At 38.4% G+C, this 16638-nt stretch overlaps 1 protein-coding gene across 4 annotated transcripts in view; it reads left to right on the top strand.

Moving 5' to 3' along the window:
* Positions 1-16638, top strand: part of LOC142338583 (uncharacterized) — a 21014-nt gene extending 4376 nt beyond the window's left edge. For 2 of the 4 annotated variants that reach the window (XM_075388391.1, XM_075388392.1), the window contains exons 3-4: positions 15676-15794; positions 16378-16638. In XM_075388391.1, the coding sequence (XP_075244506.1) occupies positions 15676-15794; positions 16378-16631 (373 nt within the window). In that variant the 3' untranslated portion in view covers positions 16632-16638. Of the gene's footprint in view, positions 1-13627; positions 13842-15675; positions 15795-16377 lie in introns of all 4 variants that reach the window. The other 2 variants (XM_075388389.1, XM_075388390.1) reach the window with 2 other exon arrangements.

Here is a 16638-nt window from a genome sequence, read left to right as displayed (position 1 = left end):
GAATATTTGTGCTACTATTTTTGTGTATCCGAGTCTTGGTTAAATTGTTTGAGAGGAGTACGAAATGGACAGACTAGGAGCAGATATGAATGGGAGTGTCATATATGGCATATATGAAAGTATTATACCGGAGGAGAGCCAATCAGTGCAGTGAATAATGGCGATTGTGAAAAATAAGAGCAGTGAAAAATAGTTGAGAAAAAGACTGAGTTGAAAAGGGGATTGAATTAAAAGGATGCTTGAACACTCTGCTTTTACCCAAAACGCACCCAACGAAGGAAAGACAAAAGGAATAGATTTACCTTTAAAAACAAAAGATATGACATGGCGACAGAGATTAAAGCAGAAAGTTATCTAAATATTTAAATAAATTTCAGGGTTTTAAACTCACCAAAAGCTATACGTTTTCTCTTCCGCATAGACATATTCATTATAGTGCAACAAACATATCTGACATGATTGTAATTCCTTTTAACCATCGCCAAACACGTGTTTATTCATTTATTTTGATTTGAATTACAAATTTTCAAATGGATCCGGAAAATATTTTGCAAATGCAGTACCCATAACCACCCGCACCACCAGCGTCGGGACCAATTATACCTGCAGCAGGAGTTGCTATGCATCATGCCCCTATTCACGGTAATCAGTCTTCACCAGTACCTTTTATTAAATTTAGCGGTTTACCCTCCGAGGATTTTGCAGTTTTTGAACGACAAATTAGAAGTTCCATTGGTCTTTCTGCAGTTCCAAACGGCCGCCAACATCATTTTCTACATCTCAGATTACAAGAGGGAGCGCTACAATTTTACGAACAGCTGCCAAATGCAGTAAGAACTGATTTTGAAGAGTCTTTGAGACAGTTACGAGAACGATATATCAATCCAGACCAAACAGCAATCCTTCGTCTTAGCTTTCCGGAAATAAAATTCAATACACAGTGCGCAACACCAGAGGATTACTTGACGCATCTCCAAAGAGTAGCAGCCAGAGTCTTTCCAGTTAATCAACGAATTTCACGAGTAAGAGAACAGTTCCTAAGTGGAATGCCAGCGACAATCCGACGAAAATTATACGAAATTGAAGAGCCAGCAATGACAGTGAATGATTTGTGCAACAGGGTAGCGCGAATTATAATGATCGAGAAACTAGTTCCTGAGAACGATTTTGCTACCGCGTTTAATGAAATCAATTCACAGCAAACTAGATCGGAAGATTTCAATTTTCTACAAGCCCAGCAACAATCTCTGCAAGAAACCCAACAAGCAATTGTTTCTCAAATAGCCCAAATTAGTTCCCAACTGGAAAGCATCGAAGTACAGCGACAACAAGACAAAGCAAACCCAACTCAAAGTGAGAGTAGAGGCAGTTACAACCAACAACAACAAAACTACCATTCCCGTTGTGGCTACCACCGTGGCGGTCAACATAATTCCAGAGGAAACGGACGAGTAATCTGTCGAAACTGTGGCAAAAGGGGTCATTATCAAAAATTTTGCTGGTACAGAAATCCACCGCAAAGAAATACACAAATACCTTTCGAACAGCAACAACAATCCTCTAGTGCGGTCAATCATTATTCTAATTCTACGCAAAATTGAAGAAAAAAAAATTATTTTACCCAACCATGAATAAACCAAAGGAGCAAAACCCACTGTTCTATACTCAAATTGTGATTGGAAACCTAAAGTTTGACGCTTTCGTCGACACTGGTTCTTTCACTAATGCCTTGCCGATGAGAATTTTTAACCAAATTGCAGACAGTATTGTATCCAAAAACTCACCGCCAACAACCGAAATTTACACAGCAACTGACCAAAAGGAACGATGTCTATTCAGCGCAGAAATACCATTCAGAGTCGGCCTACAAGAATTCAAATCAAAATTCCTTGTAATCCAACGATTGAATACACCCATATTAGGAGCCCCATTTTTGTCAGAGAACAATCTTATGGTTGACATGAAACAAAAGTTACTTCTAATGCCCGATCTAACTTTTATAATTAACGAAATACAACAAACGGATGGAAAAAAATCTGTTCGACACGAAGAACAAACCTTCAACATTTACACAAAAACAAAAACAACATTATGCCCTTGTAAACAGGACCTCGTTATTTGTCTTTGTGCGTCCAAAACATTCGAATTGGCAAACATTATTGGTATTATAGAGCCCTTCGATTTCTTCGAACAAAATTCCGGAGTGTTCGTTACATCGTCATTGAACCGCGTTGATGACAAAAATCAGGTTCAGATTTCTTTTCTGAACACTAATTCTCACGAAGCGACCATACCAGCAGGTACAAAAGTAGCAGTCTTCACAGTTCTTACGCCAAAACAAGCAAATTTCATTACTCCTATTGATCCACAAATAGCAGCCCTCATTCAAACCAATCCAAATTCTTCGGATGAAAACAAACTTGCTCCAATTGAAGGGAAAAAGTATGCAGAAGCCTTTTGGTTTGAAACGCCAGAATCATGCGAAAACCCAGAATTTTTAACTGGAATCGAAAAAAGAATATATGATGAAATCCTCGAGTGTAAAAGACAAGCAGCAGAGAACCCTTTGAATAATGAGGCAGATCGCACTGAATTTCTTTCTCAGTTTTCTTGGAAAGACTCAGTTCTATATGAACCTGCAAGGAAATCAGTAGAAAAGCTTCTTGTCAGCTACCATCACATTTTCGGTAAACATAGATTTGATGTAGGCTTGGCCTCGAACTTTAGTGTTAGATTGAAACCTGAACATGATCGTCCCGTCTACTCAGCTTTCCCTCCAGCACCAACACACTTCCGAGATGATATTCTAGTAGAGTTACACTTGATGACATACTTTGGAATTGTAAAACCCTTAACATACTCGAAATATAGCAGTCCAATATTCTGCCAACGCAAACCTTCCGGCAAACTTCGCATGTTGATCGATCTCAGAAAGATAAACAATTTAATTCGGCACGACTACGAAAGTCATAATTTTCTTATTTCAGCACTAGCAGACGCTGGAAATCATCTAGCAGGAAAAACATTTTTCGCTAAACTGGATTGTAGACAAGCCTACTACTGCATACCAATGGCTGATGAACTGTCCATTCACTTCTTAGCATTTAATTTTGGTCGACTAACCCAGGGACTAAGTCGAGCCCCAACGGCTTTCTGCAGCTTTGCTCGACAACATTTAGACCCATGCATTGCAAAAGATATCTGCTACCAGTACATGGACGATATTGGTTGCGGAGAAAGCTCAGTGAAAGACCTTTTGGAGAAACTTGATGAAATTTTTCAGTTCGTCAACAAAACCGGATTAAAACTCTCCCCCGCTAAATGTGAGTTCGGTGTTAAATCTCTTCAATTCTTGGGCAATCTAATTACGGCAAACGGTCTAACCCCAGATAAAAATAAGGTGACAAAATTTCTGAACAATCTAGAAATGCCCAAGACCACTAAACAAGTGAAAAGGATTATCGGGTTTTTGCAGTTCTTCCGCGCCTTCATTCCGAAGCTGCAACAGCATCTGCTACCATTTTACAAACTACTGAAAAACAACCAGAAATTCATTATAACGCAAAAGCATCACGAATGTCTCAATATTCTGAAGCAATCGTTAGTCGATGCAACCAAAATGTCACTGCGGTTCCCTCTGAAAGACAAACAGTTCGTGATAATGACTGATGCCAGTATGCACGCAGCAGGATACGTCTTGCTTATCGAAGACTACATTCAAAAGGAAGGAAATGCAGGGGAAAATCGCCAATACGCACCCGTTATGTTCGGATCCCACGCGTTCAACGAAGCTCAATTGAAAATGAGTATTTACTGTAAAGAATTTTTAGCTGTCTACTATGCCTTCGAAAACTTTTGTCATCTCATTTGGAGATGCTCAAAGAAAGTTGTTGTTCCTACTGACAACCGAAGCTTGGTTCATTTCTTTCAAGCAAAACACATCCCACGTAATCTTTGGTTAATGGTGGACCGCCTCATGTCATACGATTTCATATTGGGGCATATTCCAGGGAAGGCAAATGCAGCAGCTGACTTTCTTTCACGAATTCCTCAAAAACCAAACGAAGCAATCGAGCTAATGATCAGAAACACAATTCCAATCCAACAGATAGAGATTGAAGTCAAAACAAACTTACCACCCGAAACCAACGATTCAGCCCATTTCAGTTAAACTCCAATTTTACCAAGTGTTCAAGGCACGGGAAACTCACAAAGTGTGGTAAGTTGCCTCCAAAGAACAACAGGAAATAACAGCCAAATTGAATTTTATCAAGTAGTGGAAACAAACAGGGTCAACCTGCAAGTATCAGCAATTGCTTCTCCAGACCCACTAAACAATTTTGATGTCCCGGAGTGCACTAAACACCTCAACATTTCCGAGGAACAAAAAAAAGACAGCGAAATACAACAAGTTCGATCCTGGATTCATAACCGGAAATCGTTGCCGAGAACGAATTACTTGACTGTTTCTCAACGAAAATACATAAAACAACTAGATAGACTTTGTGTCAACAACGATATTGTGTATCGGAAATTTTTCAACTATGCCGGTCACGTTTCTCACAAACAGATCTTGGTCCTAAAACATCTTCGGCATGAACTAATTTATCGCATACATAACAGCCCCGAAGCCAGTCATCGAGGCATTACCCAAACTGTTTACCTATTTCGGAAACACTTCTATTTTCCCGGATTTCAAGAGTTCCTCATCGACTACATTGAAAATTGCTTGACCTGTCTTCAAATTAAGCCAATCCAAAAGTCTCATCTAACTCCTCCACTTTTGCCAATTACCAGTTTACCGAATTTCCCTGAAGAACTTCTACAGATTGATATTGTTGGAGCACTCCCTAATTCTGGTGGATTCAAATACATTCCAACAGCAATCGACGTCTTCAGCAAATACCTGTTTGCTGTCCCACTGAAACACCCAGATGCCAAAAGTGTGGCCCAGAAACTAGTATCTATATTTCATCAACACTGTTACATTCCAGATACAATTTTATCAGACCTTGGATCAGTGTTCACATCAAAATTGTTCAAGGAACTGACAGTCATTCTTCAGATTCAATTGAATCAAGCAACACTAAAGCACCCCCAGACTATTGGCCTTTTGGAACGAAGCCATGCAGTACTTAAGAAAAACCTGAAGGTGAACATCAACTCACCGGGTGTAATTTGGCATAATCAAATAGAAATCGCATGTTTCGCACATAACACAAGTTTAAACAGCGAGTCAAGTTGCACACCAGCCCTACTGTTCCACGGCCGTCAACCAATGTCAGCACTTGAACGAAGATTTAATGTCGGGAAAACTATCGAAAAAACGCCACGATGTTCAACTAGCCAAGAAATACAAGACCAGATGCTGCAGTACTATCAACTGCAGAAAGACACTATAGTCAACGCCTACCAGAAATACCGATCTTATTTCGATCGGAAGGCCAAAGCGTCACCTCTAACCTTACACAGTTACTGCCTACTACTCGACCCGAAAATCACCCATCTGCCGTCGACCCTACACGGCTTCAGCAAACCGAGCTGGATTCCTCTTTATCGGATTGAGGCTGTCTACACTCATTCAAACTATCTAATACGGAAAGTGGGAACTAACGACACCCAATGCATGAATAGAGTTCGACTCCGTCCAATTAAACCCAAGTACACAGTGCAAGATATTAGCTACGTCAACCCAAAAAACTTTAAACCAGACCCAATGCTAAATTTATATGGCGCTGAACCCGAACTATTCGACAACCTCCTACCGCAATTGCTGAAGCCACCACAGCAGACAGTTGACAAGAACTGTACATGGAATGACGTCAAGTATGTTACTATTTTCAACCCCAGAGATACGGTCCAACAACAAAATAACCAACAGCCTCATACACAACCTGCACACGTTGTTCATCAACCAATGATTCCTGCCAACAACGTGGAACCCGCACTACCTTTTCTGATTACTCCTGCTCATGACATAGCCGAGAATACAAATCAACTACCAGTCACAATCCATGCACCAAATCAACCATCAGACAATAATGATAGGGCAATACCGCCTTTCCCCTACAGAACTCCTGCAGCAACTAGCGAAAACAGCAGAGGAGCTGGACCTTACAACTTGAGGTTGAACCCTGCCCCACCACAACAACTCTACCGCAGTTATCAGTTTTGAAGACGAATTAGTTTTTCTTATCTCTCTTTATTATCCTAAGTGATCCGTTTTTGAAATATATTATACAATTGAGGAAAACTTGTTATGGTAGGTTGCCAAAATATAGCCACTACACTTCCTCGGAGCCAGAACTGCGATTCCTTACAATTAAAACGAATAATTTTGAAATTACTTTATTTGATTTAGAAATTTTGTTAATTTTATAGCATTCAAAGTGATCCGCTTTTTATAATTTTTCTGTCAGGAAACAAAAATTATGCGCAAAACGTCCCCTTATGTGCATTCTTTGATTTGTTGGAGCCTAATTTTCTCATTGGATCTCAAAAATATCAAAATTGACAAAAAGTTTAGATTTGGCTCACAAAATTGTTCATATCCTTCATATTCTAAGTGATCCGCTTTTATGATTTTTAACCAAGTAAAACAAAAATTACTCTCAAGGGTTCCCAAAAAGAGTCTGCTAGAGCTTCTTGGAGCCAGAATTTAGATTAAGTTTCAAAAGAGTGTGATTTTTCTCATTACCTATACCAAACATCCGCAATTTCTCACTTCTTCTTTATTCAAGTGATCAGTTATAATTTAACTTTTCCAAATGAAAACGTATTTTATTTCGCCCATCCCCATCTAACGCCCTTTCAACCTTTGTTGGGACCGGTTCTCCGAAATACGTCCGGAAAAACTTTGAAGACGAAATAATTCACTAAAATGCTATTATATTTACCATAGCCTATACAAATTACTTACACTCAAAGTGATCCGCTTTTATCAGAGTTTAACTTACATTGAAAATTTTACATTTCCAAGGTCCTCTTAGTTACCCCCCGTACTTTCGCGGACCTATTTTTTCGATCAGACTTGTTATTTACTTAAAAAAAAACAAAAAAAAACAGACAAAAACAAAAAGCAACAAAACAAGAGGCATAGAGTCCTTAACTGACAATGAAATTGTGAAAATTCTTACCTTTTGTTGTGACGTCTGCTCCATTATCCATATATAATTTGTAATTAGCAGTTAAAATAATTTGTAATAAGTGAATTTGTAATATTGAAGACACGGTATTTTATTTTATTGCGATTGTGGTAACAAAGGGAGTTGCAATTACTTATGCTGAAATGTGTTGAAAGAAAAATTTTGATTTCCAAAAAACAGCAAGAAGCAAAAAAAAATGACTAACCTTATGATGAAGAAGGGCCGGCACAAAAATTCAAACACTTTTTCTTCTTTTTGCTGACTTTTCCTTTATTTGCCTCCATATCAATGTTACTGAAGTCAGCATCCATTTCAATTTGTGTTCTGAGGTGTCCAGTGGTTTCATTTTCCCTATAACTCATTATTTGCTGCCTGCTCCTGTACACATTTTCATCCTCTTTTTCCAGCTGCTTTAGGTACTCTTTTGGGCCCAGCTTACCCAGTTTTTGATTCCATTTATTTCTATCCTTCTCCCCAAAAACATTAAATAGCGCTGATATATGCGTTTTTGTGTACTTCCGACCCGCTTCCCAACCACCCACAATTGTTATAACACCTAAACAGAATAAAACATATTCAATTTCCTTATAATTAACATCATTAAAATACTATATTGTGTTTTTACTTCGAATTGGATCTCCGTTTCACCTGTATTAAAAGTGAGAACTGTATACACTGCTAATTCTGGCTGAATAATAACGTCCCCAGGCTGAACATAGTGCCAAGCCCTTTTTTTTCAGACGCCGGTGCACTCATTTTCTAAATAAAACTTCAGGTCCTTTATGTTCTTTATTAACGTTTTCATTTGTTGCCCACTCCTTTTAGTTTTTGCGATTAGCCACAATTTTTTCCCACTGAATAAATAAGCAATTGAATAGGCACCCCCATACTCCACGTGAGGAAGCGTAAACCATTCTTGATTCGTCATTACAACATTCTCATGAATTTTGTTCAGTCCTTTGAATAGTGAGCAGCTGGATGAATAATTTAATTTGCCCGACCACATTGAATTTCCCACGAGTCCATGCGCAAATTCATTCCCATTGTATTTGACATAATTTTCGAAATTCAACAAATTATCTTCCACAGATGCATGTTTGTCAAATTTTTTTAAAAATTCCGAACTTGGAGTGAATGTCTTTAAATTGAAGGCTAAACTGGGCTGAGAGGGAGGAGATAGCTGAGACGCTGTTTTGCCCCCAAAATTTACCACATTTAGTTTCTGTTCTTTCCAAGATGCATGAAAAGGAAAGTTACCACTTTCTAGAGATATATACGATTCTTGCATCCATTCCAAGTTACTTTGTAATGTTATTTGTTCCATTTCTCCACAAAAGGAAGTCGCGATAGTTCATTAAGTAATTATGTAATCATTATAAGGGTTACATATAGTGGAAATTGCAGATTACTTCATCCATTGCATTATTTTGTTGATTGTTTCACTCTGACATAATTTATCAACGTCACAAAACATTCCGATGACGCAATTTACCAACGGCACAACAGTTTTCCTATGACGCAGTTTACCAACGTCACAACAGTTTTCCTATGACGCAGTTTACCAACGTCATCAAAATGTCCCAGGTTGAAACCAAAATTGAATTACTTCACAAAAAAATCAATTTTTTTTCAAAACAACGGAGAACCACAAATTATGGCCATCTAAATTAAATCAAGTAGACCTCTCAGAACAATCTAAGACCCAGTAACAAACCATATAATTACCACCTGATCTTGATTAAAGCAAATTTGTTTTTCAAAGTTACCCTCAAATTCTGATTTAAAACAAATTTGATTTTGAAATTACCATCTGATTTTGATGAAAAGAATCAAAATTTCAGCTGAGACCTCCCTGAGTTATGGGACTTATTATTTAAAAGAATTGATATTACCCGCGGAGAACTAATGATAAAAACCAAAACTGAGACCTCCCACGCAAGGGGACAGGCAAAACTAGAGCAATAAATTTGATAAACTTAGATGAGATGAGCTCCTGATACTTCCAGAAAAAAAACAAAATTAGCTTTGCGAAAAAAGAAACAGATTACACCAGCATTTCAAAATTCGTTTTGAAAATTATTTCATCATCTTAGAAAAAAAATGTTATCCTAATTGCCAGCAACAAATTTCTCTTCTTTAATCTTATCCATATGATGTTTCCTTGCATTATTTTCTATCACCATCATTTTCGTTCCATTGTTATTGTTCTGAAGACTTAACTCAACTGAAGGCGCCATCAGAAGTGTTATGTTTTTGGCTCAATTTAATGAACTGGCATGTTTAATTTATTTCTATAGATTACTTCTTCCTTTTCCTTGTTATCTCTCCAGCAACACCAAGCGCTAACACAATTACAAACGAAGGAATTGTTTTTAATTTTCACCAGAGAGTACTACTTGCGGACAAGTTCATAAATGTCCAGTTTATAGTTCCCTATCCTGTTATCGAAATACAGCTACCTGAGAACTTAACTGCGTTAGTAGAAAAATTCCACGACTCTTGGAAAACACGAGCGGGACTTTGTCACGATCTAGCATTTCCAGTCCTAGAACAACTGGACGCTACAGATCACCTCAATTTCACCTGGTTAGTGACGAAAATCATCGAAGAACATGGAAACGCACATACTGACCTGCATTCAATCAAAAAGGACATGGAAAAGACTCTCGCCCTACACAACTATGCATCAAGTCAATCGGAATTATCAAGGCAGAAGCGCATTGCTCCCCTCCTTTTAGCTGGTGGAGCCGCCACAGTTCTTGGCGCTGGAGTTTGACTAGGCAGCAAGATCGGATGTGCTATCAAAGGAATTTTTGGTAGTTGTACAGAGTTTTCCAGGAGTGACAAGGAAAACATCCGAAAAGGCATTCAAAGAATAAGATAAATTCAGGATGGATTCCAACAACTGACGACATCATCTAACAAAAAGTTTTTCTTGGTCGGAAAACAACTGAATTCATTGAATGCAGTGACAAAACGCCTAACAGAACTTCAAAAACTCAATTCACAAAAAATTGAGGAAGAATTCGATAGCATCAAAAGGGAGATGAAGGGTCTAACCAGTTGCGTTCGACGTCTACAGCTGCGAGGGAAAGAAAATCTACAGTTCAGTGAAATTCTTGCCTGGTTACTGATGCTACAAACAGAAATAAAGAACTTCAGGACAGCAACTTACACATTCCGCTCAACTTTGTTGACGGCGTTCATGACAATGACTAATGAGTTTCTTCCTATCTCGCTTGTCCCACGTGAACACCTTGAGAAAGTCCTTGTCTCTGTTCAACGATCATTGGGAAACGACGACCAAATGTTGAGCTTGGCAATACCAATAAACAAAATTCTCACGTACTATGAGTCAAAATTGCTGCGTGAAGTCACAACCAATGATCTGGGACTAGTTTTCAAAACGGCAATACCACTAGCATCACGGGAGACCGTTCTCAAAGTTTACGAAGCAATCTTACTGCCTATGCCACAGTCAGAATCCGACGACAATCTGGCCATGATGTGGCGGACGGAATCAAAGTATATTGGGATCTCCAAAGACAAATCCAAAATAGCTCTACTTAATGATGAGGATCTAAATCATTGCATTGGGTCGAGTGTTTATGCTATCTGTGATCAAGCGTCTCCCATGCTGAAAACAAGGAGCAGTTGTCTCGCAACATTACTTGTATATCATGACTCGAACACAGCTTTCAAATACTGCGACGTTGATTTTCAGCCCCTACCAGTTCAAGAGAAGGCGATCAATATTGGGTATAGCCGATGGCTAATACTAGCAGCATCCTCCAGCTACCAACTCATTAAGTCGAACCACAGCAACTCGAACCCTCTCAACAGTATTATTTTTCAAGGTTGCAAGGCATGCATTATATCATTGAATTGTGGAGAACAAGTAGAGGGACCAAACGTCTTGATGAGAAGTGACGCAAAATCTTGTGCGGAGATGCCTGCATTGCGAATTGATGTGAAGCTGCCCACAGCTATTGACCACTTATTCAAAGCGTTACCACCCCTTCGCAACTTAGTGAACTACGATAATTCAAAACCGGCTAAAGAGGAACTCGTCTCAAACTTTCGTTTGGAGGTGATGAAAAATTCCGACATGCCAAAAAGTGACATTGAAGTGGAGCAAATTGCCCAACCTATCATAACAAAACTGCAACAACTTAAGCCAATTTACGAGCAGCAGTTCGCGGGCACGATAAACTGGCAAATGTCAGTGAAAATTGGGATAATCACTTTTATACTGAACGTTCTCCTGCACACTGCAATATCTTATTGGGTTAAACTTCGAGCAAAAGTACATAGAATGCATCCCTTCAGAGTTAAAAAAAATGGACGTGAGATTAGATCTCGTCCTGTTGTTGCAGTCAACGAAGGTGACTATGAATTTCTACGAGCGAACCCAGAGCATCCTCTTATGCGGAAAACGTGTGTTTTTCCAATCGATGGATCGTTCAGCTGCGCAAGCGTCTGCACCTGATTCGGCCGAACTGGAAAACGCAACTTCGTTCAAACAATTGCGGAAGTATATTCAAAGACTCAAAGATTCCGAAAACGGAAAAAATCAGAATAAAAATAAAGAAGACCAATAGAAACTACAATAACCGCTACGCAAAAACAATTTCTCGAAGAGAAATAGAGAAATCAAATCACTTGACTTCACACTTTCCTAGTTTATTGCTATTGTGTGTTTCAAAGCAGATTTTGCTGTATATCAATGTAGATTTTGCTGTAATCGGAATGACTACACATAACTACAGCCTCTCATTTTCACTTTAATTCTCATAGAGCAATTGCAACCCCCTTTGAAATTTTGTAGTAGTTTTTGCTATTCCAGATTAAAAGTTTTTAAGTTTTGTAAACAAAAAAATTAATAATGCTGAAGTGTAAAGAAAATAGCTTGAAAAGTTATAAGTTTGGAAGTGTGAAGTGGTTGAAAAATGATCCAAAGTGTAACCTAACAACGTATATTAAATACACTTGAAATTTTCTATTCAGCGTTAATACCAAAACAGAGCGGAAATTTTAATTTTATTCAATATAAAAGAATTATAAAACAACATCTGATACCGATGATACCAACTTTGTACGTGTGTGTTTAGATTTGCATCAGAGGTGCTTCTTTTCATCTAGAGTGGTAGTGTCATATATGGCATATATGAAAGTATTATACCAGAGGAGAGCCAATCAGTGCAGTGAATAATAGCGATTGTGAAAAATAAGAGCAGTGAAAAATAGTTGAGAATAAGACTCAGTTGAAAAGGGGATTGAATTAAAAGGATGCTTGAACACTCTGCCTTTACCCAAAACGCACCCAACGAAGGAAAGAGAAAAGGAATAGATTTACCTTTAAAAACAAAAGATATGACATAGCCCAATAGGGAAGAACAGTCAAATGGGTCCAACCCCAATTTTTAAAAGAGCTGTAACTTTTGAAAGTTGTTGCAAGAGTTGTTGCAATGTCAGCATGAAAACATACCAATAGACAGACAAACAAGATCATTTGGGTTTTAATTTTATGCATAGAAACGAACAGCTCAATGGATAATGTCAGCAAGGATCTTCCAGTTATTGTTTGATGTTACCTATTAAGCTTTTCGTTCCTATACACAAAAATAAGACCCGAATCGTCCTATTTGTCTGAATTTTCGGGTCTTTCCCATTATAGCCCCCCCATGAAATTATAGCCCCCCATTATGGTATAATTACCATGTTTGGGGGGGCTATAGGTTATCTGACCACTAAGCTGGGGGGGGGGGGGCTATAATGGGAAAGACCCGAATTTTCTGTTTTATTGATAATTTAATTAAACGCAAAAAAGTTGAAAACTTATACCTTTTCTTCAAGCTAAAATTGACACTTTGACTTTGACTTTGACAAATTGATTTTTTGCGCTAGCATTTTTACGAAATGATCCGGTAAATTAGAGTAATCTGGATAAAAACTGAGGGTGACCATGAGAATTGATAGCCATTTTGCGACACCAAGACACTAGGTAGCACGGCTTTCGTTGTAAAATACTACGTAAAGACAAAAAGTTTGTTCTTAATTTCTTGATATGTTTTTTATAAATTTTTTCACATTATTAGGCAAAACTAAACTATTATTTGAAATGTACGCGAGGAAAATTTAGTCATAGAAGAAACAGTAATAATAATATTTGCAATTTTAAAAAGCAAATTTAAAGAAACGACCTACTGTTTTCAGTTATTGCGACAAAAATCAGCTCTTGGAAACGCAGACCAAAATTTGCTGATACTTGATATTAGAATTTTGCTGCTACCATGAAGCAAACAAATTAATTGAATCTTCCTCTAGAAAATATGCCTACAAAACAAACAAATTGATGCAAAAACAATGCCTCACAATTTTTGAGACCAAAATAGGAGATATACGAGGAAGTTTCATGTTTGTATTCCAGTTTTTATTCAGTAACCATAAATTGTTTAAAAGTCTCAAATTATGGCAATTAGTCAAAATCGGAATATTCAAGCAATGAGTGGCTCATCAATGACCTATGGCCACACGAAAAGTGCCCAAACAAGGAAACGACTCTCCAAAGAATCAACACAGAAGGCAGCGCACCACAAATTACGGCAACACGTTGGCAGAAGGCAACTTGGAAGAACCTAACAACTCGCCGCCACTTCAGTTTCGACAACTATCACCACAAGAACCTGATCTAAGGTAACCCTTGGGTGATTTTGAATAAAAATTTTGGATCTTTTCCGTTTGTGCGTGCCCCCCCCCCCCCCCCCCCCAGTACGTTATGCGCCCCCCAGTTACAGAGCACGTGTCATTACATAGTAAATCATTATGTAAAGTTATTGCACGTGCGTCTGGGGGATGCAAATAATATGCACCCACTCAGCTGGGGTGGGGGGGGGGGAGGGGGCACAAACGGAAAGATCCAAAATTTTTACACTTAGAAAACAAACCATCTGTTGCTCTGTAGGACTTCGCTCTTCTTGAAATTTTGATATCTCGCGCCGCCAAAAGGCATCAAATGGTTTATAATGTTTTTTTTGGCTTGAACCAAACAGCTAAAACTGTAGCTGTTAAATAACGTGTAGTCTCCTCACTTGATATTTTGTCAAGCATGAGCATAAGATGTGAAAAGTTTCGACAACTAATTTTAGGAGAAAACGACGAAATGGAAGAATTAATTTTTAAAAGAGCTGTAACTTTTGAAAGTTGTTCTTTCTACAGTAATAAGAAACGGCAGCTCATTAAAATCTATTTCAGAAACAAAACATCTGTTATCTGTATTTTACGTGATGAGATTAAAAATTGAGACATTTTTATGAAATTTAGTTTTCAAGTTTGTGTTCAAGCTTGTCTTCAGTGACTAATTGTTGCGTGAATTCATTATGCGTATTTATTTTTATTTCCCTTATGTACATTTCAAATACCAGTTCGTTCTTGCCTAATAATGCAGAAAACTTAATATAAAAACATAAAAAAATGGTGGCGGTCAAGCAAGCCGATAGGCAAGCAAGCCGAATTTTGAAAATGAGGTAAGTAAGCCGAAAAATTTTCGGATACCCGTATTTTAAGTTGCCCCTGGCGGGCCGGTGGGCGCGCTTCGCGGCTTCGCCGCGATAACCGGCCCGATATTTCCGGATTACATCCCACAGCGGATGAGAGGCATGGCCATGGACAGCGGTCTGCTGAGGCCCGTACCCACTAGATGTCTAAAAATTGACGCATTTTTGTTTCTTTGGTGCATTGGAATACATTATGCACTATAATACTACGCGCAGTATTGATTGTAACGGCTGACAATGTATTATTTCTAATAGATTACATAACTATTACATAACTTTCTGCTTGCTTTTCTGTCGGCTTGCTTGCCCATCGGCTTACTTTGCGTTCGCCCAAAAAATTAAACGTTTTGTCTTTCTAAGTTGTGTTTTACAACGAAAGCAGTGCTATCTATTGTCTTGGATGCGCAAAATGGTATTTGAAATTTACATGAGGGCAATTTAATCACGGAATAAATAGTAAAAACGATTGTGATTTCTGCGCAACCGCACCTAAAAGGCATTAGGCTGCAGCCGTCTGCTCTGCTGTCTTTTTTCTTGTTGCAGCCAACATTTCGGACTGTTCTTTTTTTCAAGCAGCGTTGCTCTTTATTGGTGAACATGACTATTTTTTGTCTGAAATTTTCACGTGGTGCCATATTTTCCGACAAGATTGTTCAAGCTATGGTGAGCCTAAATTATTGATAACCAAGAGTTCATCCTAACACAGACAAGGAGGCGGGGCATCGAGCTATCTTGCCTATTTTGATTGATCAAAAAGCTGTAAACACAGATCTTTCCTTTAAAGTTAAAGATTGAGACAATCGTTATCCTAGAACTTTATCTAAAATATTAATGATTCATAACAGATCTTGGGTAATTTTTAGTCCCAAAGGGTTAAGTAGGGTTGAAAATAAAGCTCTTAAGTAGTTTTGAAATGAACTTTTTGGGACTGGGAAAATAGGAAGCGAAGTAAAAAACTGTTTTTGATGTTGTAGCAAAACACCAGCACCATCCATTTTGCGGCTCTCGCCTCGGGAGGGATCAAAAAGTCTGCCCAATTTCAGCCCGCAAATCAAGATAGAGGCAGAACTCGATCACGTCTCATCTGCACAAGGTCAGTCGTGAAGGATCTGTTTCGGTGTTGAGATGATGTTTTGGTTTCTTTTTAAGGGGGTAGGGAGAGAGGGAGGGGAAGGCGGAGGGGAGAGACGGAGAAAGGAGGAGAAGGGGAGTAGGGAAGGGGAGAATGAGAGGACGAATTAAGGGGAGAAGGTGATTGTTGGCTACTTTTTAAGAGTATTGAGCAAACACAATGCTTTCATCTTTGGGTCTAATCCAGTCATATACTTGGAACTAACCCTACTAGCAAAATATTCCAACTTTACAATTCTGGAAAATCTTGTAGAATCTCGCCTCATTTTATCGATGTTTAAAAATAATCTGAGAAACATGGAAGTGGGCCTTGAATAAATCTTGTCACTGATCATTGAAACAACGAATGATCCATTCTAAAAGCGGTCAACTCTATAAAGATATTCGATCTATGTATTAATCAGACAACTCAAGCAACATTTAAAGCTTTAATAAGGTGAGTAAACATGAATTTGGAGATTACCCTGTTCACACGCACGCTCAGACGCTTGGGCAAATTTTTGCTGCAACTAATGATCCTTAAATTAGTGAAAGTTCTGTTTTAGGAAAAGATGACGGAAGTCCACATAGAGGGAATTTTTCAGTGAGATTTGAGGACGAAGTTGAGAAAATTGAACGAGATCTGGCCTCTCGAAGATCAACAGTGGTTCCCACATCTGAACTCTCTTCCGAATCTGCCAATGCAGCCAATGATGTTCCAGCATTGCCTCGTAGTTCCCGGAATAAAGCTTCAAAAGCTAAAAGTTCCTCATCCTGGTGTTGCTGCTGCTTCAAAAGTCAACAAAGGAATAAAAATTGATTCATGA

The sequence above is a fragment of the Convolutriloba macropyga genome, chromosome 4, assembly GCF_964194025.1.
Source record: "Convolutriloba macropyga chromosome 4, txConMacr16.3, whole genome shotgun sequence".
Taxonomy (NCBI): domain Eukaryota; kingdom Metazoa; phylum Xenacoelomorpha; order Acoela; family Convolutidae; genus Convolutriloba; species Convolutriloba macropyga.
The sequence above is the reverse complement of the archived record's forward strand: the minus strand, read 5'-3'. Positions and strand labels throughout refer to the sequence as shown.